The sequence below is a fragment of the Phalacrocorax carbo genome, chromosome 8 (assembly GCF_963921805.1).
Source record: "Phalacrocorax carbo chromosome 8, bPhaCar2.1, whole genome shotgun sequence".
Classification (NCBI taxonomy): Eukaryota; Metazoa; Chordata; class Aves; order Suliformes; family Phalacrocoracidae; genus Phalacrocorax; species Phalacrocorax carbo.
This window is the reverse complement of record NC_087520.1, coordinates 397,636-420,522: the sequence shown is the minus strand read 5'-3', so window position 1 is coordinate 420,522 and position 22,887 is coordinate 397,636. Positions and strand designations below refer to the sequence as shown.

The following is a 22,887-nucleotide window of genomic DNA, read 5'->3' as shown; positions in this document are numbered from 1 at the left end:
GCACTTTCAAAATGTGCTTTCCATTTCCCCTCTAAGACTTTCCTTGGCAATTTCCTTCCAAAAGGTCTTTTTTTTGCAGTGCACACAGCTTCCAAGAGCTGTGCTGCCTTTCACCTCTGGGATTATGGGCTTCCCGAGCAGGGCTGCATAATATTTTGTCTCTCTGACAACAAATGCAATAAAAGCACTGCTGTTCACTGCTGCCCCAATTCCAATCCTGAAGATTCTTCAAAATAAAAACCTCAGCAGAAGTGGGATAAGTCCAGTCTGTTCTCCTGAACAAGAGAAGGCAAAAAAGAAAACCCACAAGCGTGCTTTACCCAGGAGCTATCCTTAAATGTCCTCGTGTGAATTATTGCTCCTGGTGCATGCTGGCATGGCAGTACCGTGACCAGTGCCAGGATACCTCCACCACAGCAGTTCAGCCCCTTTACGTGGCTGGTAGGCCACAAACACTTGCAAAAAGAGGAGTTTCAGAGGAAGCTAGCTTTTGACACCTTGGGTGGCTTATTTCAGAGGCGCTAAATGGCTGTATTGATGTGTGGCAAGTGGTAGGACTGCTCCCAGACACTGCGTTCTTTACAATACGCATCTCTGGTAGAGTGGACAAGGCTTAAGCAGTGAGGTGAAGTCCCGACACACTGAAAAGGCAAGAAGCTAGTTGTTCCGAACAGGGATGCTGTAAAACTAGGGACCTGGTGGGGGCTGGGAACAGCGGGTGTTAGAAGGGGCTCTAGTGTGGCGATGTGAACTAGACCGCCTTGGGGTTCCCAGTGCTTGTAGCTTTGACTGCTTCTCTTTTTCTTCAAGCTCCTGCTGGCAAAGCTGAAATAAAATTGTCTGGGAAGGATTTTTTTTTTTTCCTTGCTGAGTTGTCTGGTCTGATTTTGCAGATTAGGTTTTAAAAACAACAGATACTTGCTCTGAAGAAAACCGAAGGGCTTGGCCCCAGCGCCCTTTGGAAGTGGCAGAGGAGACATTTCTTGCTCCTCCTGGATGCTTTGCTGATGTGCAAAACCGTAAGGTAACGTTTCGGAAGCTTGTTAAGTGTTCAGCAACTGCAGTTCACCCATTTGCTCTGGAAGTACTCACAAACAATCATAACCCTCATAAGGGTCACAATGCAATGGAAGAACGTTCAGTTTTCTCCTCTGTGGTTCTTGTGTCTCCCAAAGGTCACTTTTCATTAGCCTTGCAGGTAACAACAGGAAACAGCTCGGGATGCATTTTGAGCGGAAGTTTTATTTTACTGGCCAATCTAGGCCTTTTACATAATAATCCACAGAGCAACAACAGAAGCCTGAATTTCAGAGTCATTCTCTTTTCTCCTGACAGGCCCAGCTCGTATTTTTAGAGTTTTGCTTAGCTGGCTGGGTGCCCCTGCTTCCCCCCCGTGCTTATAGGTGACTCTGCAAGAGCCGCTTTAGTCTCCCTCATATACAGGAATCACTCTGTGATGAGCGTGACCATTTAAGGTTCATTTTAAGCTGAGAAACTGCACAGATGCGAGTGGGAAGCAAATTTCTAGAGAGTCTAAAGACTTTCAGAGAGCGTGACCGAAAATGTAGAACATACATATTTCGTGCTTAGGAATGATGGTGGAAAAACATCATCAGCGCCTGACGATGGCGAAGTGGCAAAAAACCCAGACGCGTCCCTGCTTTCCACCACCACCGTTACGGGTCTGGGGTTCGTTTCACTTCGACGAGCTCCCATCCCGCCTCCTTCCGAGGCGGTGCGCCTGCCCTGCCCGGACACCGGCCCCGGGAACGGCCGCGGGCCCTGCCACCCGCGGCCCGGCGGCCCCGGCTCCGCCCGGCTCCAGGCCGCGCTCGCCCGCCGCCGGCAGCCCCGGCCGCGCGGGACGGCCCCGGTCCCCGCCCCGCCGGGCAGCGGCCGCCGCCGGGCAGCGCCGAGCGGGCGGGCCCCCGGCCCGCAGCGCCCCGGCAGCCGCCGCCCCGCCGCAGCACGCAGCGCCCGCCCGCGGCCCCCGACCCGCGGGGAGGCGGGCGGCGACGGCACCGCGCCCGAGGCCCGCGGCAGGCCGCCGGCGCGGCACGTGACCGGCGGGCGGTGCCGCCCCCTGGCGGAGCGGCTGGGGGCGCGGGGGCGGCTGGCCCGGCCTCGGTGGCAGCGGGCGGCCCAGGCTGTAGCTGCAGCCGCGGGGTGGCGAGCCCAGCGCGGCGCGGCGGGGCCGCGGCGGGGCCGCGGGGGCTCAGCGCAGGCCGCCGGCCCGGCCACGCGCCCGTCCCGCGCCCGCGACGCCGGCGCTGCTGGGAACGCGCGAGTGCAGCGCACGCTGCGAGCGGCTCTTCCTGGCTGCGTTTTGCAGCTTCTCTGCAGCAAAGTTAACTGAGCCCGAGCCCAACCCTGATCCTCGCCTTACGCCTAACGGCACGTACCAGCACTGAGCGGCATCGGGAGACTGTGATACAGTAAGAGGTTCCGAGGCCTTTCTTTTCCTTTCCAAACTGGGGCAAGAGTCCAATAACAGTCCCCCATGCGCTCTTCTCCCCTTACTCTAGTGAAAAGAAGGCAGCTTTTAATTTTTTTTTTTTCTTTTTTTGCTGCGCAGGCCTAGCAGAAAAACAATAAATTAAGATTTGAGCCCATGCTGGGAAAGCTGACTGCCTTCCCCTTATCAGCTAATTAGTTCAGGATGTCCATTAAAGCTTTTTAATAGATTTATCTTGCAGAGTGTGCTGTGTATGGGCCAGCCTCCAGCCAGCCCCTCCCTGGGTTGCAAGAACATCAGGGAGAGAGCAGGCAAGGAAGGTGTCTCCATTGCTCAGCTTTAACGTGGCTCCTCTGAACAGATTGCAGACAGAGGCTGAATATCTCCATGAATGTACAGTGAGATTATTTTTTTTAAAAATGCTGCTGTTTTATTTTTTTTATACAAACTAAAACACCAGAGGTCATTGAATCCTATATTAAATACATAAATTAAAAAATAACCATTCATAAAACTTTACATACAATAAGGATTCTCTTCTACACGTTAATACATATAGTACAGATACATGTCCAGTGTTTATCAAAGGGTTGTTCTGCTAAGTCATTTACAATTCTCTTCTGGAATAGACACCAAAAAAGTTGGGAACAAAAAGTGTATATATAAAAACACACAGGTGCTGAAGTGAAGGAGGGCAGGGGAAAAGAAAAAACCCTTTGAATCACCAGCAACTGTGTGGCTGTTTATTGAACCGTGCCCTAGCGAGGAGAGCGCGGCCTCTTCAGTCCTCACAGGGCGCCATGGAACGGAAAGCTTTGGGGCTCCAGAGGATGTTTCCCGCTGAGGTAAGGGCAGGGAGCTGGAAAATTAAGCACATCTACAAACAAGTCTCCATGGTCCTCCAGGCACATCAACAGGAGAGGATGGGGCTGTGAGCCAGGGTGATGATACTGCAAGGAGCCCTGTTTCTTTCTGCAACCCCAACTGCCTAAATTAATCTCACCTAACTAGGCCCTCATCTGAAGTGCTTAAACTGAAAGAGCAGTCTTCAAAATTTCCTGACTTGGTCTGTGGAGGAAAAGCAGCAGGTCAGATTTTGGTCAAGCTGACTTGCGCTACATGACGGGGCTCATCTACTGCTTTGATGGTGTGGGTAGCCTGGAGTGCTGGTAGTCCTGCTACAGCCTAGGACGGATGGATGGGAGGAATCCAGGGCTATATCTGCCATCCTTAAAGGCTGCACAAATTGTTTTTATCTTGCTGGTTGGCTTTGGGGAGGGGAGGTTGGCTACAGTGACTAGTTTGAGGGAGGACTCTCAATACTTCGCCTCAGCGAACGTCAGGAACAGCAGAAAGCCCTGGATAAACAGCTTCATAGCAGAGCAGGGGGGCGACCCCAGAAAAATAGGTCCAGAAGCTAGTTGCCCACAAGGTGTAAAACTAAACCACAAGGAGTGTACCAGTTGTGGCAGCCAAACAAGTCTAGATTCAGTTCCCCATACCCAGATTGGAAGTATACTTTCATAAGCTATAGCAACAATTTACTATATACAACAGGGAATACATAGATATATGCATATATATATGTATATATATGTACATATACATATATATATAGATACATGTGTATATATATATACACAAACATCAAACTCATTTTGACCTAGCTGACAGCAGAAAGTTTGTATTACTCTTATCAGCAAGTGTGTTTTAGGCACGGCTTATGCTGCAAGGAGATGAAAGCAGCTGTTGTTCAGCTCTCCGGAGGGACTAGAGCAATCTTTTAAAAGTTTGCAGACCAAGATAAGCTGAGGACTGTCTACCGCCCTCCACCCCGCACCGAGCCCTTGGAAATGGAGCACCTGCATGCATATGTATACGTGAGAGTAAGGGAGGGGAAATGAAGCAAAAGAGAGAAATAAGATGTGCGCAACACGGCTCACGGGCCCTAAACGATGAAGCCGGCCACCAGATCAGGTGTGTTTTGAAACTAGATATTTCTGTCTGTGCCATGAACCCTCCCTGTGACTGCCTGAAACAAACATTTCTAGTCCTCCTTTTTTTGTTGTTGGTTTTTTTTTTTTTTTAACCAAAGCAGAGGCGGAAGTTACTGCACCATCATGGGAAACAGGTGCTGCTCATTATTCCACAAGAAGAGCTCAATGTTTTAATTGCTGGCCCTAATGCTAGGGAAAACAGATTCCAGCCTATGTTTACTTGCAGCACACTGCAGCCAAGTGGTGTGAAATGAACTGGTGCTGCAACAGGGGGAAAAAAAGAGTGAGGGGGGGAAGAGGGAATAACCAGAGAGGAAACCCTCCTTTTTGAGACTAACAAGATGTTGTAAGGTTGCTTAGTGATCTCAAGGTGTCACAGGTGTGGGACGAGACTCTCAAAGAGCCTGACTCCAGAGCTTCGGGACAGAACTGCTAGCAGCACTCTTGGAAAGTACGTGTAGGTTTAGGTGAGCCTTATCCACAGATTCTTCTGCGGGGGGGAGGGGGAAGGAAGAATTTGAACAAAGAGCATGCAACATACCTGTATTCATTTAACATACCTGCCTACAAGCCTGTTTTTAAAAAAATGAACCGACAAGCATACAGCTGGTGCAGAATTCAGTAAACCCCCCGACTGAAACACACTGCTTCAAGGAGATGGGGTCATTCTGTAATTTAAATGAATTTTAAGGAGCAGGAAAAAAATAACTTGCTTGTAGCTTCCAACCTTTGATGAAAGGCCTAAAACAATCTCAGGGCATGCAAGAAATGAGGATGATAGGAGTCTTTGTGGAGAAATGGAGCCCAGCATTGCAATCCAGTTGGGTGAATGGACATTAATAATTAAAAGCTATTCTGGCCAAATCACATCGGTGAGGGGCAGGCATCCTCGATACTAGAGGAACTTCATCCCTCCTACGGCTGAGGAACTGCTTTTGACCTGCAGAGTTGCTGTGGCAAGTTCCTTCACTGATTTGTGCCTCAGTTGCTTCATCTGTAAAAATAAACAAGCAAAGGAGAGACTCTTTGTAAAGCACTTTTAAAGCTTCTGATGGGCAAAGTCTGTGTGCGTAAGATGGTACACTTGAGCTCTGTTTTGAAGGTCAAGTAACGCACAGGCTGTATTCTGGCCCTCAGTTTTCTATTTTGTAACACAGGCATCCATTTCTCCCAGCTAAAATTAAGGCTCCATCATGGAGGACACAGCTCAAATAAAGAGCCTTGCCACAGGAACCTGAAGTCTGAACGGACATGACTCCATTTCCAGGGAAATGAAAACAGAGGCGCAGAGCAGTACATTGTCGTACCTAGCTCACACAGCACATCAGTGAGAAACGGGGAGGTGGGTGCAGCTGGCTGCTTTGCTCCCAGCAGGCACGGCACCTTCGCAGCATGTGCTGCAGCTGTGACACTCCTCAGGGTTCCCTGCTTACTGACCCCAGGGGCATGGGCCTGTGGTGCCTTGGGAGACGCCGGGACTGGGTTCCGGGCTTTGTGAGTAGAGAGGTAAGTAACACTTTGAATGCAAACTACTTCTAGTTATTCTTAACTGTGGAAAAATCTAAACAGACTAGTGATACTTCTTACTTCTAACAGGGATGTGTTCACACAGCTTTTCCCCATTTTTGGTGTATGTGTCACTGATCAGGAAGCCAGCTCACAAAGTCAGTCTGACAAGCCAAACCAAAACATTCGTTCCAAGCTGGGACAAAACAGTTGGAAGCTGACGCTTTGTTGATCGTACCACACGGAGAAGGGGGTTGGGTTTTTTCCCCTCTGTCCTCCAACATATTTCTTTCTCAGAAGTTACTCTGTAAGTCCATTCCAGTGATTCTCTGTGTATTATTCAAATAGTAAGCCCAAGTATAGTCATTATCTCAATGGCAGTCTTTAAAGAGCATGAAAAGTATCCGACAATAGAGAGGCTGTTCTTCAAGGAGGGAGGGTGAAAAGAGATAAGGCTACAACTCTGTCAGAAATCCTCCTTACACCAGACACCCTCTTCTTCCCTTCCTTTGCCGAGTAGAGCGGTACTTTATTATGATCTCAAGTGCAAAACATGGTGCCCTGTCCTGCCCATCCTGCAATAAACCAGATTGCGTTTTTCCTTTCTTCCCCCCACATTGCAGCTGTCATTTGTTCCTGAGGTTAAAACCAAAGAGGGAGAGAAGGAGTCCCTGCAGCGAGAAAGCCAGACAGTTCAAACTGAATGCTTTGTTGTCAGCATCTCTCCACAGCTCGTGTTTCTCCTGCTCTGTCCTGTTAACTTTTGACCCATTCATAGATGACAGTGTCACGTTTAAACAATTGCCCTGCACAGCAGGGATTCTTCTGTTGTAACTCTGGTTCCATGCCCAAGACACACTGACTTGATCAGCTGAAAGCGGCTCCTTCCCTTTAAGTTCTTCCTAAGAAATGTAAGTTCACAGTTTGTTTTTCTTCCCATTTTATAATTTCAACATATAGAATTTCATTAGATGCAGCATATATCATAGCTTTAGACAGGAACTGTCCAGTAACAAATCTTGAGTGATGGCTTTAAAATACAAGGTGATTGCAGTCTTGGCTACAGGTTGTTCATTTTTATACTTTTTAAAATAGGTGTAAACAATGTTCTCTTCATCAGGGGGGTGGAAGCATTTGCCTTTATAAGGACTTATCTGTGTGGTCGGGCACTCTAAAAATAAATAATAAAAAAAAAAAAGAACATCTGTATCAGATAGGCGAGAACTTCCTCTGCCTGCCTATCCAGTTACAAGATGCAGTCTATCAATCGAAGTTGAAAAGGTCTGTTCTTAGTTACCTGTGTTAAACTGTTTCTGTTTGTCCATATGAAAGAAATTTGTGAAAATTCTGGGATTTTGCCAAGCCTGTCCATTTAACCCCACAAAGTACAGCCCCCCGGTCCACAGAAGTCCCCATGGGCATCTTCAGGTGAGTAATTACGCACCAGTTTCAGTAACTCTTGAACCAAAGCTGCCCAAAATTCACCAGTGACAGGAGACGTGACAGCAGGTGATATGCCTGTGGTGTCAGGGCAACCCCAGAACTTTGGCTAACGCAGCAATGAGGCAAACACAGACTGCTCCTGTTCCAAGGAAGCCTTCCCTACCTAGCGAAAAGAATGGCAGTTCTCAGGTTTGAAACTAGGGAAAAAAGGGCATATTTTGTTTTGTTCTCTCAGGGTTCAAGCCTAAGCGGTAAAATCCACTGAGCGCAAAGTCCACACAGACCAGGCTTCCTTATGTGATCGCAAACACGTGAATGTGTATATTCACAAGCACAGGGAAAAAATGCCGGTAGGAAAATTCCACGTAAACAGGAATTAGCGGGCTGCTGGTCGGGATACTATGTATTGCTGCACGTTCATGCTTGTCCTTCCTGATCTGAAAAGTACAGCAGTGAGTGCTGTGCTAACTCTCTCAGAAATCAGAAAGTATCATCTGCAATTGCACTGTGGTTTGCTCTCAGCTACTTAAAAGGTCGGTAAAGGATAAACTGCAGCAAGGCATGAACAAAACCAGAGACCTTTCATCATCAAACAGCTCCCTAGGTACATTTCAAGGATGTATTGTGCTTTCTGTGTTTCATCAAGGATCTGTCTGAAGTATCTTATGATAAGGTTAACAAAGTTTGTTTTACTTCCACTGGATGCAAGTTAAGCAATCTTGCAAAGCTCCCCCTGATGATGTATCTCTCAGTAGTTCTCAGAACCAGAAATGCTGATGGCACACTCCCCAGGCCACGCTCACCCTTCCTGAGTTACTTCAAACATCAAAGTCACCTGGGTAGGCAGGTGATTTTTGAAGTGAATGGGAAACACAAAATCAATGTTAGTTATTCTCTCTGATTCCATTGTATTTCAGCCTCAGAAAATATGACCTTGCTAAAATCCCTCTCAATCTTGCCAACACCATTCCCATATTGCTTCTGTCCCAAGACTTCCCCTCGGGTATTGAGGGGTAAGGATCCCATGGAGGGAGATGGAGGGGATGAAGATGGGGATCAGGCAGGGGATGAGGAACTAACAGCTGCTTCCCATTGCCTTTTTTTTTTTGGAGGAACTGCTACAAGACTTGATGCTTTGCTCCTGTAGAGTGGCTTGCCTTGGTAAAACACTCTACTGATACCGTGCTTGCTGTGATGCTGGGCCTGCTGCAGCTGTCTTTACAGTTCACAGGAGTGCACGGCAATGCAGGTCCTTTGAAAAAGCATTGTGTTTATATATCCACACACACACACCTTGCCCATAAGATTTTCTCTATGTCACTGTATCTCCACCACGGTCATGGCTACTTCCTCTGCCATTCAGCTCACAGTAATCCATCTTCATGTTCCCTACCTGACATTCATAACCAAATATGCAAAAGCAGGATGGGAAAGGCAAAACAATCATTCTCTGGTGGGTGGTCCTAGGAGTGGCACAGCACATTTCAGCTCTCTCTGATACTTCCCGTCCTCTTTATGGAGAGTAGAGACACAAGTCATTCGAGCTAGACCCTCGTGCGCTCCCAGGGCCAGCCTCTTTGGAGCAACAGTGAATCCAGTGAGCGAGACCCTTCTCATGTTGGTGCTGTAGTTAAAGCAGCCTTCCTGGGCTCAGTGAAGTTACACCACAGGGATTTACACCTGCTAAACCTTAGATGTTGTTTAAAATAAGCATAAAACCTATGGAAGGAGGCTGGGCCAGGGGAGGAGTGGGGGAAGTGAAGTCTTGACATGGTCCCTAAGGGATCTATGTAAAACCCCAGCAATGAAATTGGCCTCAGTGCTGCTCTGGTTTCATTGCAGCTGTGTCCATCTTGCCAGTCCTAAAGGGAACGGACAATGCTTACGTTTCTTTTGACTATTAGTCCTACTCGATGAACATGCCAGTGAGGAGTGCATTAAATTAGCAGAGAGCATGTGCTAGATACGACACAGCAGCCACATGCAGGTAGAAGAATGACTGCAAGTGAAGAAGAATAATAAATCTGCTAGAATTTTAGGAGGAATGTAGAATTCTGACCTCAAACAGCCCATTAGCTTTTCTAACCAGCAAAAATCTGCCCTCAAATTAGGCCGAAAGGGTATAAGTGTTATCAGCAAATGTGGAGGGTTTATTATATTTTTTTTGATGGTCCTGATTCTTCTCCTTTTGTGTCTTCTCTCCTTCCTGCTTTGAGAAGAGGGAAGGAATGGCTCCTCTGCAACAAAGAACTCAGTCTGCCTTTGAATACACTGTAGAGCTAATCCTGAGGCTGTTAAAACACATTTTTTCTTCGCATGCAGACACTGAAATGTTACAAGGCACTTGAGATTTTCACAGGCTCCAAGACAGAGTTAATCAGCGCTGCTGGAATTCTGATGTCAGAATAATAGGGTTTTTTTCTATTTTGGGAAATGCTTACTTCAACAGACAGTGGTACTATCTGCAGATACCTGCAATTCCTGGAAAGCCAAGTGACTCATCCATGCCATGTCTGTAATTCTCAGTTCACCATCCTTTTCTTCTGTGCTGGCATACCAAAACCATGCTTACAGCCTCAGGAAGCATACACTGACATATTTGTCCTGGGACTAGAGTTTTCCTATTTTAAGTTCAGTTACAGGTGGATTAAATTTTTCACGTGATTCATGTTTTTTCTTTTCTAATGAAAAATGGTGTATCAATAAACAAAAAATATTTTTATGCATTTTTGTGGATCTTTTTGGCATTTGCATCTACCACTGAGGGGTTTTTTAAGCTTCTGAAAAAAAATTTCAAAAATAAAAACCATTTAAAAAATGAGGAAGACAACATTTCCTGATGAGTTCAAATATTAATGAAAATTTTAATTTGCATTTCTCGGGATGCATGGTCTACTGTAAAGTCTTTACTGGGTGCTCCATCTTAAAGAGAGATGGGATTAGGAAAATCTGTTCAGTAATTTAATGTCATGAATACATTTTTTTAATCAGGGTGACCTAAACCGAGCAAAGGATATATTTTGAGGCACATTTTCAAAGAAATAAGAAACCCTGCCGTTTCTTATTTTTCTTCCACCACAGCTGATACCAGCATTGGTAAAACTAGGATGTATAAACTTCTTACCAATTCTGTAGCTGCACTAGAAGAGGAAAACACTCAATAGAAAACCAATCCCATACAGGTAGAAAATGTAGGTGCAAACTGTATATACAGAAAATTCTGAACCTCTTATTGCCCCAGTTTTTCCTCATTATGCTTCACAAGGACTTTATCATAGCTGTGCTAGAAACTGAAAAAAGGACAACAGTATAGGCAACTGGGAGAAACTCATGCAGACAGGTTCTTGCAAATGTCACTATCAGTTCCTGTGAGTTTTCAAGGTGCAACTTAAATGCAAGATTTATTTTTTTTTGCTATTACTGTGTACTGTGAAGGTTTTGCCTTCTTATAATTAGGCTATACATAATTTGGCTGTTTCAGAAGCCCTTTTGATTTTTTCCCCACTATGAATAAGCAAGAAACTGTAAAATCAAATTTTTACCAGTCACAGCCACTCAAAACATCTCATAGCTGCCGTGCTGTGTCATGGTTCCCAGAAATCCTGCGGCAGGAACGTTAGTAAGTATGCAGTCATAGCTTAATCTGTTTAACGTTCACTGGACCAAGGCAGTATGTTTTAAACAGCAGCAACTCTATAATGATATTGGCCATTGTTTACAGGAGCCGTCTTCACTGATCTGTTCACATTCCTCTGATTCTTTCCTGTGGTTCATTCCCCATTCAGCCCAACCTTCATGTATATTGCTGACTCAGCCCATGAAAACATTCATTTTGAGGTCTGGCAGCCAAGGAGGCAGTGGATTTCAGTTGATGTGGCTAATTCTGAGAGTTATCTCTGCATCAGCACAAAACTGCAAAAGAAATCCTTGATCTAACAAAATGAAGCATGAAGTAGGGGGCTTTTCCTTAGAGGGAAAAGGAAAACCCACCAAACCGGTGCCATGCCACTTAGTTATAATCAATACCTTGCATTGTGCTTGGAAGCAAAGGCTGAGCTAGTACAAATGGTGGAAGGGCACGGCAAAAACATCTTTCACACACAACTGTATTCTCAGCTTGCCTCAAGTGCAGGGCAGAAGAATTTATTCATTGACACAGCTCAAGCCAGAGCCAGGAGATACAGTGAAAATTTAGTGTTGTGGGTCTGTCCCCAAATCAGAAAATTTTGACCCGTCATTAAATGTTCTGGAGTCTGTAACATAACATTATCTAGGCTACATTCTTCTGCTATCCTGGATCAGAAGAAAGATCCTCCTAACCCAGCAGCCTGGTTCTGAAAGTAGCTAGGCACAGAGGGGAAAAGGCCACACACATTATAGTTCCCCAATTTATTTCCCCATCTTCACGTTGCTTTTTGAACTCTGAACTTTCAGCTGCCAAGCATGCTGTGGCAAAGACTTCTTTACATCCAACATCATTAACTGCTGTGGCAAAGACTCCGTTATGTCCTACATCATTAACTTCCAATTTTTGTTTACTTTAAACTTATTACATGATAAATGCTTGTACTGGAGGAGACTGTGAACAACAGCAATCTATCCATTCACTCTATGACAAATCTTCTAGACCTCTCCCATATCTCTATTTAACAGTGTCTCGCTTTCTGAGCTAGAAAAATCCTTCCCACTCTCTGTCTCCCTCTTCCTGCCTCTTGGCAGCTGATTATCCTTCCTTGCCCTTTTTTGTATCTCTCCTGCTTCTGGGCACCGAGCTCTACCTGTTATAACCTCCCGATCTATTTCCTGAGCCCATCATGGTGTGTATATGGTGGAGATTTTTAACTGTTTTCCATCTGCATCAGGTTGCAAACATCAACATTGAATTTCACCTGCAATTCTCTTGGCTATTTGATACTGTGAAATTCTTGTTAGCTTTTATTTTTAGAACTCTGAATCGCATAGTATCACCAGCAAGCTTTGGCAACTCACTCACAAGTATGTTGGACAGTGTTGGTCTGGCTGCAACTCCCTGTGGCAACTGAGCAGTGTGACAACACTCCACTGTGAGCTATTACAAACTGACAACAACCTGCTGAATTTTCTGACTCCAGGCATACACAAGAACACGCAAGGATGTCTTCCTCAGCTCTGCACACGAAATGCTAGCTTTGAGGAAATAAATAGTCTTACCTTTCCAAGAGGCACAATGACATCAAGGCCAAAGAATAAAGGCAAGAGAGAAGAACAAGAATAGAAATAGAAACTGCAGAAGAAAAAGAAGAGGGTATAAAAACTAAAGGTCATGGCACTGCAAGCATCAATTATTTTTGCACTCTGTAGGACAACTAGAATAACGACGTATTCAAAACCCACTGTATTTCCCTAGTTACTTCTGCAAGTACCACACCACTGCCCAGGCTTAGAAAACAGATCCCATTAATTCTGGTGATGAATTACAATTAGCACCATACTGAAAGCCTGAGGTATAACTGTCACTATGAACCACCGTGGGCTGACTGAAGTCACAGAGCTGAATATACAAAATAGCATGGGTAATATTTGTAAACGCGTTAAAAGAAAATGCCTGCAACCCATGCTGGAAATAGCCTGGGAAAATAAAAAAAATATGTATGTATATGTATATATATATGTATATACATGCATACACACATAATAATCAAACCCTAACCATTAAATGTTTAGTAATCAATTTTTGGATGTCACATTTTAATCACGAATAAATTGTCTTCTGAGATGTGAATTTTTGTGAGTTGAAAGCTCTTTGAAAATTGATACTAAGAAGTCCCCTATTCAAGGTTTCCATTTGACCATGGCATAAGTTTTGTTTTGTGGTTGTTTTTTTTATTTTCATCACAGATTATCATCTGTTATTTTTCTAGGTTATATATATCAGGAAGACAGTGAGTCCTTGTATCACAAAAATATCGGCAGAAAATCAGAACGAATTATGGGTATCAAGTTTTGCATTATGCTCACTTGTTTCACTTTAGGAATATACATATAAACTGAAAGGACTCATTAGACTACTGTCACTCTACTAACATAGCCATTAATTCATATTATAGTTTACACATGGACACTGATATTTACTAACAGAAGTTTCTTGGCAGGGTTACCACTGGAGATGCATCTTACACCAGCCTGGCATTTCTAGAAAGGATGGTATTGGTAGCAGTATGCTATGCCTAGGCTATGATCTTTTTTCAACAATCCTATCTAACCAACCTACAAGTGGCAAAACTCAATGTGACGGAATTGGCCTTATTCACCACAAAAATGCACCGCGTATTTTGGAGAGAGTGAGAGTGTGCGCGTATGTAGTATATATAAAGAATGTGCACATATAGTTCTTTGACAGTTCAGTTTAGGGGCAAGATTCTGGTACCATATTTATATTGCATAGTTAATTACAGGCTTCAGTAAAGAGGACAGCACCAGAACCCGAGTTCCCCAGCCCCACCAGATAAGGACAGTTTCATTCAGTCCTTCCTACTTGCTAGCCTTACCTTGCTTTTAAGAGAAGTATTACCTGTCTACCAACCCAGCATTTAACAGCCAAGTAAGGGCTTCATCACTTGGTACACTATCATTCACCATAATCAAAAGTGTTTGGCATTTAGTTCCTAAAATGAAATGTTGCAGAGGAGACTCTAAGATTAAAGTCTGTATACACTGAAAGACAAATTGTAAAGAAAGCACAGGAGAACACCACCAACAGGTCCAGCCGATTCACCTAAACATAAAGGTCATGTATTTCAAGAGAACTACATCATTACTATCAAAAAAAGTTGATCAGCATGCTTCAGAAGTGTAACAGAACCAACCTTTTCCTCCAGATCCTTAATTTGTCTCTTTTGAATGTCAGTTTTATCTTCTAAATCTCGGATCCTCTGGAAATCAGAAAAGAAAAGCACCTAGACTAAATTCTCAGAAAATTTGCTCTGCTGAACAGGTAACTTAATGTTCCAAGTTCCAAAAGCCTAGGAATTAACAAATCCATTTCTTTGGCAGGGATAATCTGGTGTTGTACTATGACTCCATCCACCAACCCCGCCTAACCACAACTTTACCACATGTACAACTGCTCAAAATACGCTACTGCATATATGACTGTATCCTCAAATACTGTAAATTAGTACCAATAATGGATCTGTTTATTATTATCTATTTTATATTAATCCTGTGTTAAATAGATGGAAAGCATAAGATCATGGCCATACTCTTTAGAATTATATAATGATTCACTAAGATTTCTCATAGTTTGCTGTGTTGAAAAAGGATTAAAGTGTTATTAGATCTGAAATGATAAATGTATAAAATACTATGAAAACATTGATTCTGCGGCGAGCAGTATATATGTCACTTATAGACAAGGTGTATTTTTTAGCAGAGCTAGGTACTTCTAGAAAAATTTAGTAACATGAGTTACATGGATCTCAGTATCGTAAGGGCATAAGACAGCTGGCCAGCAAACAGCAGAGATGCAAAGAGGCAAAGCAGGAGACACCTGGAGAGCAGACAGCACCGCTGTGACTGTCTTCCTCATTGTCTGGAGATGAGCTGACTAGCTTATGGCAGCTTTCAAAGACTACCTCTTCCTTTCCTTGCCTCTCAGCCTTTCCCAACCCCACCTGCAACGGAGGCTGGCTAAGAGTTCTTTAAAGAAGCCGGAACTGCTGGGGCAGTGTTAATCAGGGCAGTGGTCATGGCTGAAATCAAGAAGCTCCTCATGCTGCAAAGACCTGGTAAGAAGTAGTAAGGGTAGACCCAGTCTCAAGTCTCCACCTCAGGATCAGGCAGGACTGTGAAAACAAAGTCTTTCTGTGAACCAGAAACCCTAACCACTGGGCATATGCCTTCTCTCTTATTCTCATAAACGTTTGAGTAAGTTTTGTTTAATTGTGCACTGTCACATTCATCAGCACTCTGTGACTGTGTGCCATTTTGCTCTGGGACCTCACCGCTTGCAAAGTGACAAACATTGGTCTTTGAACATCAAATGTGGTACTATATCTCAGCAGTGAAACATAACAACTGCCCACTTTGGGAGGGGACAGAGCAGAAGCATCTGGAAAAACACATAGCTCTCCTGTGTAACACGAGCCAGAAGCATTCATACAGTTCTTCCTGTGCCCAGTCCAATAACCAGGGGTGACCATTTTTATTACAAAACTAGATTCATGCAGGCAGAATTCTGGATGAAAACTTTGGTTTGGAATTTTAAGACTCAAAATATACCAAATCCTCCAAAGCTAATATCACATGTGTTTGTGTACGCAGTAAAGACACAAAGTATTAAACAACTCAAAAAACCTAGATGCCAGGATTCCTCATGGCCTGGAGCTTGCCTGAATTTCACCTCAGCTTATGTTCCTACAGAGCAAAGCTGAGTAGATACACATGTGCATGGTTCCTTTTTCTTACCTGATGAGCCTGCTGGAGCAGCTCCATCCTCTCCTGAAGAATCTGGCAATCATATTCTCTGCTTTTCCTCAACATCTGACGTCTTAGCTTTTCTACTGCTGTCCTCAGCTCTTCCTGCTGTTTTTCAGTGAGTAGCTCCCCAAACTTTATCACCGTTTCTTGCTGCAAAGCATTGTACAAGGTGGCTTCAAGCTCCTGGATCCTCTGGTTGACGCAATACCAAAAGCCAATTAGAGATGAAACATTGTTTAAAACACAGTGGGAACTGGGGAGTTGGTGGCACATTCAGGTGCCTACATGAGAGGTGGTCCCTGTGTCCAAGCGTGCGAAAATGTGAAAAACAGAACTCAAAATGGTTCAGTCTTTTGACAAAAGGATATGAACTTTTATTTTAAAAATATTTTAATATTAATTTTCACAGAAATCCCTCACTGACTTTTTTAAGCAGTAACAGAGATGATTAGAAGTTGGATAGAACTTTCATACCTATAAGTGTGAAGATTAATATTTCACCAATTATCAAATTTTGACCCATTATGCTAAAAAACAAGAGAGGAAAGATTGAAGGTCACTGTCAAACTACTTTGCTCTTAATCCTGCTAATCAATGAGCATTCTCATTAACTTGACAAACCAAACATGATGAATTTGCACAGCCAGTTATCAGACTTATGTATCAGTATTTGATACAGCAGTGATTAGAGCAGGAACTCTTGCTTTTTGTGGCATATTGTCTTCCTGCTATGACACGTCTAAAACGGCCGAGAGTTCAGATCTGAGTTCCAGTTGGTTGCACTGACTCCAGTTGGACAAGCCAACATTAATGAGCAATATCTGCCTTTAAGTGACAAAAAGAGTTCAGACTTCAGGAGACCTGCCTTTTTGTGACATGGAAAAGCTAGGTGTCATGTTGAAGCTGTGCAGATTGCATGGTAGTGCATTGGGGGGGGGGGGGGGGGGAAGGGGAGAAAAATATTAAGAAAAAAAGCAAAAAACTCTCTTCCTTATCTAAAAGGAGTCTGTGTCCTGTCACGGTGCTGGCCAATATGTGCTGTAGAATTTCCTTTGTACATACCATGTATGCTTGGTCAAGAGCTTGCTTCCTGTAGTCTAATTCTTCCTCCAAATAACCTTTTATTTTGCAAAATTGCTCCTACAATGAAGGATCATTTGGACAGAAAAATGAATTAGTTACTCAAAATACTTTGGGAAATTTTATGAAATCAACTACAGATACCTGACTCAGGCAGGACTGGGAAACTGGTCTTCAGCTGACACTCTGCAGAGTTATTAATACCTGACTCAGCTAGGAAAGAAGGAAGCGATTGCTTTTGTATGATAATACATCTAATCTACATGGAACTAAATCCATCATCTCTTTGTTGACTTCAGTGATTTGCTTGGTATTTCAGTAGTGTAATTTAGGGGTTTCCTAAAGATACCTCCTCTGGCGTCTTGGACAACTCCTTTTGTGTTTTCTCTTATTTTAGAAGAGAGTGAAGGTGCAAAAACTAAACAAGAACTGAACAGGCATATTCATGTTCACATTATTTGGGGGAAGCTGCTGTGCTTTAACTTCTCAGCCTACCTGAAGCTGAATTGTCTCAAGTACAGACATACCATAGGAACAGAATGTAAACCACTACAGCTATCCAACTCTTGTAGTTGTGCCTGTTCATCTTGTAGGTTACTTTCATTAACTAGAATAAGAATAGGGTAAGGTACTAACTTTACTGGTGCTGTAGCAACTTCAGTTCAGCTGTGAATGTTTTGCCTTTAGGATGGTATGGGCTTAAAATGTAAAGAAAACAGCGTGATAATTCATTAGTTTCCCACATACTGGTATTGAATAAAACGTGATACAACAACAGCTGACGTTCAGACTGTGAATCTTATGAGACAAAGAGTGTGGTCATTTACATCTCTGAAAAATCACTGGGCAACCTTTGAGCCCTCTGTACTTAATAATAAACAGTCATCCTCATGGAAAGGGAAGGGAAGTTTTCAAACCGTCACTATTTCTGTTTCTTTGTTATTCTGCTGTTGCACATGAACCAGACTAGTAATAACTTCATGGATTCACTGATTATCTGAGAGAGCCTGCGTACTTAATTTGCCAAAAGACCTTTTTGTTATCTTTTGGCGCACCAAGTAAACGTGACACACTCAGTGTCCTGCCCCTAAAATGTGTATTAAGGAAAGTTGGCTTACCATATCACTTTCCAGTTCCATCATCTTCTGATGCAGAGCTGCTTCAGCTCCCTCAATCTGCTGGATCCACTGGAGGGAAGACAGTGAGAGGTGTAACCTGCTGTTTTTCTACGTACATGGGCAGTGGCAAGTGGGACACCTACAGCATCTTGTTAGTCTATTTTTTAGTAACCTATTGCTAGTGCTGGGCCCACCTTGACGCTGTTCTCCTGTGACAGAGGCAGCCACAATGTCTGAGGTAGCACTTGACACAGAAGCAGCAAGAGAATCACCATTACTGGACCCCTGAAGATGAAAAAGCCCATTTCCTTGGATGGACAGGGAATCCATTTCACCCATGGATAAGGGCTCACGATGGGGCTCTAGCACCATAAAAATAACTTAGATGGATAGATGGCAATTCTCTTTGCAGAGGAGGAATTTTTTAGTAGAATCACTGGAAGCTGTCATGCTGAAAAAATTTGTGCTCCATTTGAGCCACAGAAAGCGATTTTAACCAACCCTCGCTTTCTTTTTGATTTCCAAAACGTGGAACTTCGACACATACTTTCAGTGGAAATTCTGCATACGTGATACCTTTCAGAGGCTTTGGAAATATCAGGACTAGAAATCCCATGCTATAGCTCATTATGGCTTAAGCGTCTGACGGTTTCTCATTCAGTTTACAATTGTGAGTTTCATTTGACATTCTTTTTGTATTTGCAGTTGTTTTGACTTGACAGCTTGGGCCAGCTGAGTTTGATATTTTTTCTGCTTTAGCAAGGTGTTTTGGACTGTGCTGGCAGTTTACTTTATCTAGGGAATTACTTCCTACACTAGAAAGTTTGACAATATAGAGAACAACAGAGCAGAAAATTTCCAGTGTTAGATGAGGCCTTAGATAACACATGAGAAAAGCAAACACACAGTTTACCTTTTCTGCCAAGGACAACACAGTGGAAGCCTGAATTATGGCCACTTGTTCTTCATTTCTTAAATTCTGTGAAGAGAGAGAGAAAGAAAAAAAAAAAATGGCGCAGTTTCCCACATGAATAAAAATAACCCAGGCTACAGGCTAGGTCTACAGTTTTCAGGGGATCCCTGTAGTACTGGGTATTCTATTCCCATTGAAACATTCAGAGTCTGTTAACATATTAAGAACAACACACTTTTTGCCTTTCTGCATGATATGGACTAACTATATTTTCATTGCATTACATCTTATGAGAAATGTAAACTAAAATAAGTCCCATTTGTCTGTCTTCATGCTAGTTTATACAAAGCTGAATTTCCAATAAAGCTTTGGTAAAAATAATGCAGTTTTACACCAGCATGTGAAAAGACAATCATGATCCTCAATTTTTATAGCATCATAGAATGGTTTGGATTGGAAAGGACCTTAAAGATTACCTAGTTCCAACCCCCCTGCCACAAGCAGGGACACCTTCCACTAGACCAGGCTGCCCAAAGCCCCATCCAGACTGGCCTTGAACACTTCCAGGGTTGGGGCATCCACAGCTTCTCTGGGCAACCCAATCCAGGGTCTCACCACCCTCACAATAAAGAATTTCCTCCTTATATCTAATGTAAATATACCCCCTTTCAGATTAAAACCACTACCCCTCCTCCTATCACTACATGTGCTTGTAAAAAGTCCCTCCCCATTTTTCCTGTAGACCCCCTTTAAGTACTTGAAGGCCGCTCAGTAAGGTCTCCCTGGAGCCTTCTCTTCTTTCGGCTAAACAGCCCCAGCTTTCTCAGCCTGCCTTCATAGAGCTCTAGCCCCCTGAGCATCATCATGGCCTTCCTCTGGACGTGCTCGAGCAGATCTATGTCCTTCTTATGTTGGGGCCCCAGAGCTGAACGCAGCACTACAGGTGGGGTCTCAGAAGAGTGGAGCAGAGGGGGAGAATCATCTCCCTCCACCTGCTGGCCACGCTTCTTCTGATGCAGCCTGGGATACGACATGGCTTTCTGCACTGCAAGCGCACATTGCTGGCTCACATTCAGTTTTTCATCCACCAGCACCCCTCCAAGTCCTTCTCCGCAGGGCTGCTCTCAATCCATTCTCTGCCCAGCCTGTGTTTGTGCTTGGGATTGCCCCAACCCAGGTGTGGGACCTTGAACTTGGCCCTGTTGAACTTCATGAGGTTTGCACGGGCCCAACTCTCAAGCCCATCGAGGTCCCTCTGGACGGCATCTCCTCTCTCTAGAGTACCAACCACACTGCTCAGCTTCGCGTCGTCCACAAACTTGCTGAGGGGGCACTCAATCCCACTGTCCGCATCACCGACAAAGACGTTAAACAGCGCAGGCCCCAATACGGACCCCTGAGACACGCCACCCATCACTGGTCTCCACCTGGACACCAAGCCCCTGACCCCAACTCTTTGAGCGCAGCCATCCAGCTGATTCCTTACCACCAAGCGGTCTACCCATCAAGTCGATTTTAGAGACAAGGACGCTGTGTGCGACAGCATCAAATGCTTTGCACAAGCCCAGGTAGAGGATGTCAGTCGCTCTTCCCTTACCCTCCAATGCCGTAACACCATCATAGAAGGCCAACAAGTTCATCAGGCACGATTTGCCCTTAGTGAAGCCATGTGGGCTGTCACCGATCACCTTATTTCCCATGTGCCTTAGCATAATTTCCAGGAAGCTCTGCTCCATGACCTTGCCGGGCACGGAGGTGAGACTGACTAGCCTGTAATTCCCCGGGTCTGCCTCTTTCCCCTTTTTAAAAGTGGAGGTTATGCTTCTTTTCTTCCAGTCAGTGGGAACTTCACTGGACTGACCTCTCAAATATGATGGATAGTGGCTTAGCAACTTCATCTGCCCATTCCCTCAGGACGCGTGGATGCACCTCATCAGGTCCCTTGGACTTCATTTTTTTGTTTATGGGTTGGGTTTGGTTTTGTTCGGTTTTGGGTTTTTTGTTGTTTTTTTAAAAAATATATATTTTCTTTCTTATGGACCTTCTTAAAACATCTAATGTTGGCCAGAGATACATTATGATCTCTTTTACATGGATGACTAAAGTGGGCAGGAATGCCCACTTAGAAAGCACAGCAGATTTGATAATTCTTCGAGGAATTAAAATTCAAGGATTCTTGTGTATTTATGAAACTCTTTGCAGAGGAATCTAGCCCTGATGAAGGTGTGGTTGGCTCAGCGTGCCAAACTAATTCACGTGCTTTCCTGAATGACTGGAGTGCATTCAGGCCCAGTTCCAAATATCAGTGGCCTTCGGACATTCTTCCCAGTCTGCCAAACCAGATGTTAAAGCTGCTACTTCATTACTAGTTCTCTGACTATTGCGATCTCACAAATCCTTAACTTACAGAACAATGAATTGTTCTGAAACTACATAATTTAACAAGGATCTTAGAAAATAGTCATGGTAATTATAGATTTCACTTAACTCTACTGTACAAAATGCAGCTTTTAAAGGGAAAATATCTCCCAGTTTAACTTACCCCATTATCACCTAGGATGTCTAACTGCTTTATGAGGTCTGGGATGCTGACATCCTACAAAAAGAGAATAAGGTAAAGGCATGGCATGCATATTTTATCACGGCTGCAATATTCACCCCTTCTATGAACCATTTCGTTTTATCCCATGCAAATGCATCCCACACTGATTTCAGTGGCCTTTGAGCCAGGTTTTATCATTATGGGGAAAATTATGAGTCCAAGTCAGTTGTGCCAGTCATCACACATTCTTACATCAGACTGAGTTTAAATGCTTAATGCTTAGTGAAGTTATTAGCAGAGATTAATGTAATGGGTTATATGGGCAGCATCCACCACTCCTGTAGTTAGAAGTGCTGCTTTAAAAAACTGACCTACCTTAACCCCTTCCTTCATGCAGTAGATCTGTAGAGCACTCACACCATCGGAAAATGGGTGAATCTGGAGATTAAATGGTGGGGACCGTCTCTCTCTTTCCTGAAAATAAATTTAAAAGATGCCAGAGAACATATCAGAATGAAGGAGATGCACACAAAGCCAAGCTCATTTTACAAGTCAAAGAAAGAAACATTTAGACCTAGTCTGAAAAACAGTGTGCCAAGTGTGATAGGATCCAAGCTAATTATTTTACAGGAGATTTTTTTTTTTTAATGAACTATGTCAGTTTGCAAGCTGTCTGTGGAAAGGCTGTCACCTGGCTAAGTATTTTGCTTAATGAAATGCTGAACAACTATATACTGTTGTAAAAACTCCCTTTAGAAACAGGTATTTGACTTAAGACTACTAGGATACTCGATCATACTCATTTGCTCATCCTGGTAAACTGTATGCTCTAATATCTGTGGAAAGTAATAAGTTCAAAAAAATTGATCAACTTAGCTATTTATACACTTTGCATAAAATCTACAAATATTTGTCCAGTTTTAAAGGACCAAAGACAAAAATAAAAATTTGAAGATGTTATTTCTCATCCCTTTCAGCTATTCAGGCAAGCACAGAAGTTAAGATCAAATTTCACTTTCAAATCTTTTTTTTTGTTTATGAATATGTAATTCACCTGATCAGTCCAGTTCCATGTCATATGGAAACACAGCTGTCAGGTAAAACTGGGGGGAAGTCTATAAATAAGGGATAAATCTGTCACAGCACTGACTCATGAGAGCCAGGAAAGGCTCTGTATTACCTACAAGCTCTGAATGGTAAGTATAAGACCTTGGACAGCAACTGAAAAGAACAACTGAGAAATAAACCAGCTTATACTGGAGAAAAGACCAGGTGGAAGTTTTTGTTCATTGGCACTCATAACAAGAATCTGTAACTAGGGGCAGTCTGGGAAGAGGGAGATCAGGGTCCGACCCAGTCCTCTGGAGCTCCTCCAT

The 22,887-nt window shown here is 43.7% G+C and overlaps 1 protein-coding gene across 5 annotated transcripts in view; it reads right to left on the bottom strand.

Annotated features, from left to right (window-relative positions):
* Nucleotides 1-2,883: 2,883 nt before the first annotated feature.
* JAKMIP2 (janus kinase and microtubule interacting protein 2) overlaps nucleotides 2,884-22,887 on the bottom strand; it is a 71,671-nt gene continuing 51,667 nt past the window's right edge. The window contains exons 14-22 of one of the 5 annotated variants that reach the window (XM_064458197.1): nucleotides 21,887-21,985; nucleotides 21,512-21,565; nucleotides 18,970-19,035; nucleotides 18,057-18,125; nucleotides 16,921-16,998; nucleotides 15,847-16,050; nucleotides 14,247-14,312; nucleotides 12,592-12,664; nucleotides 2,884-7,129 (exon numbers count right to left, since the gene is read on the bottom strand). In XM_064458197.1, coding sequence (XP_064314267.1) covers nucleotides 12,614-12,664; nucleotides 14,247-14,312; nucleotides 15,847-16,050; nucleotides 16,921-16,998; nucleotides 18,057-18,125; nucleotides 18,970-19,035; nucleotides 21,512-21,565; nucleotides 21,887-21,985 — 687 coding nt within the window. In that variant the 3' untranslated portion in view covers nucleotides 2,884-7,129; nucleotides 12,592-12,613. The other 4 variants (XM_064458199.1, XM_064458198.1, XM_064458196.1 and 1 more) reach the window with 4 other exon arrangements.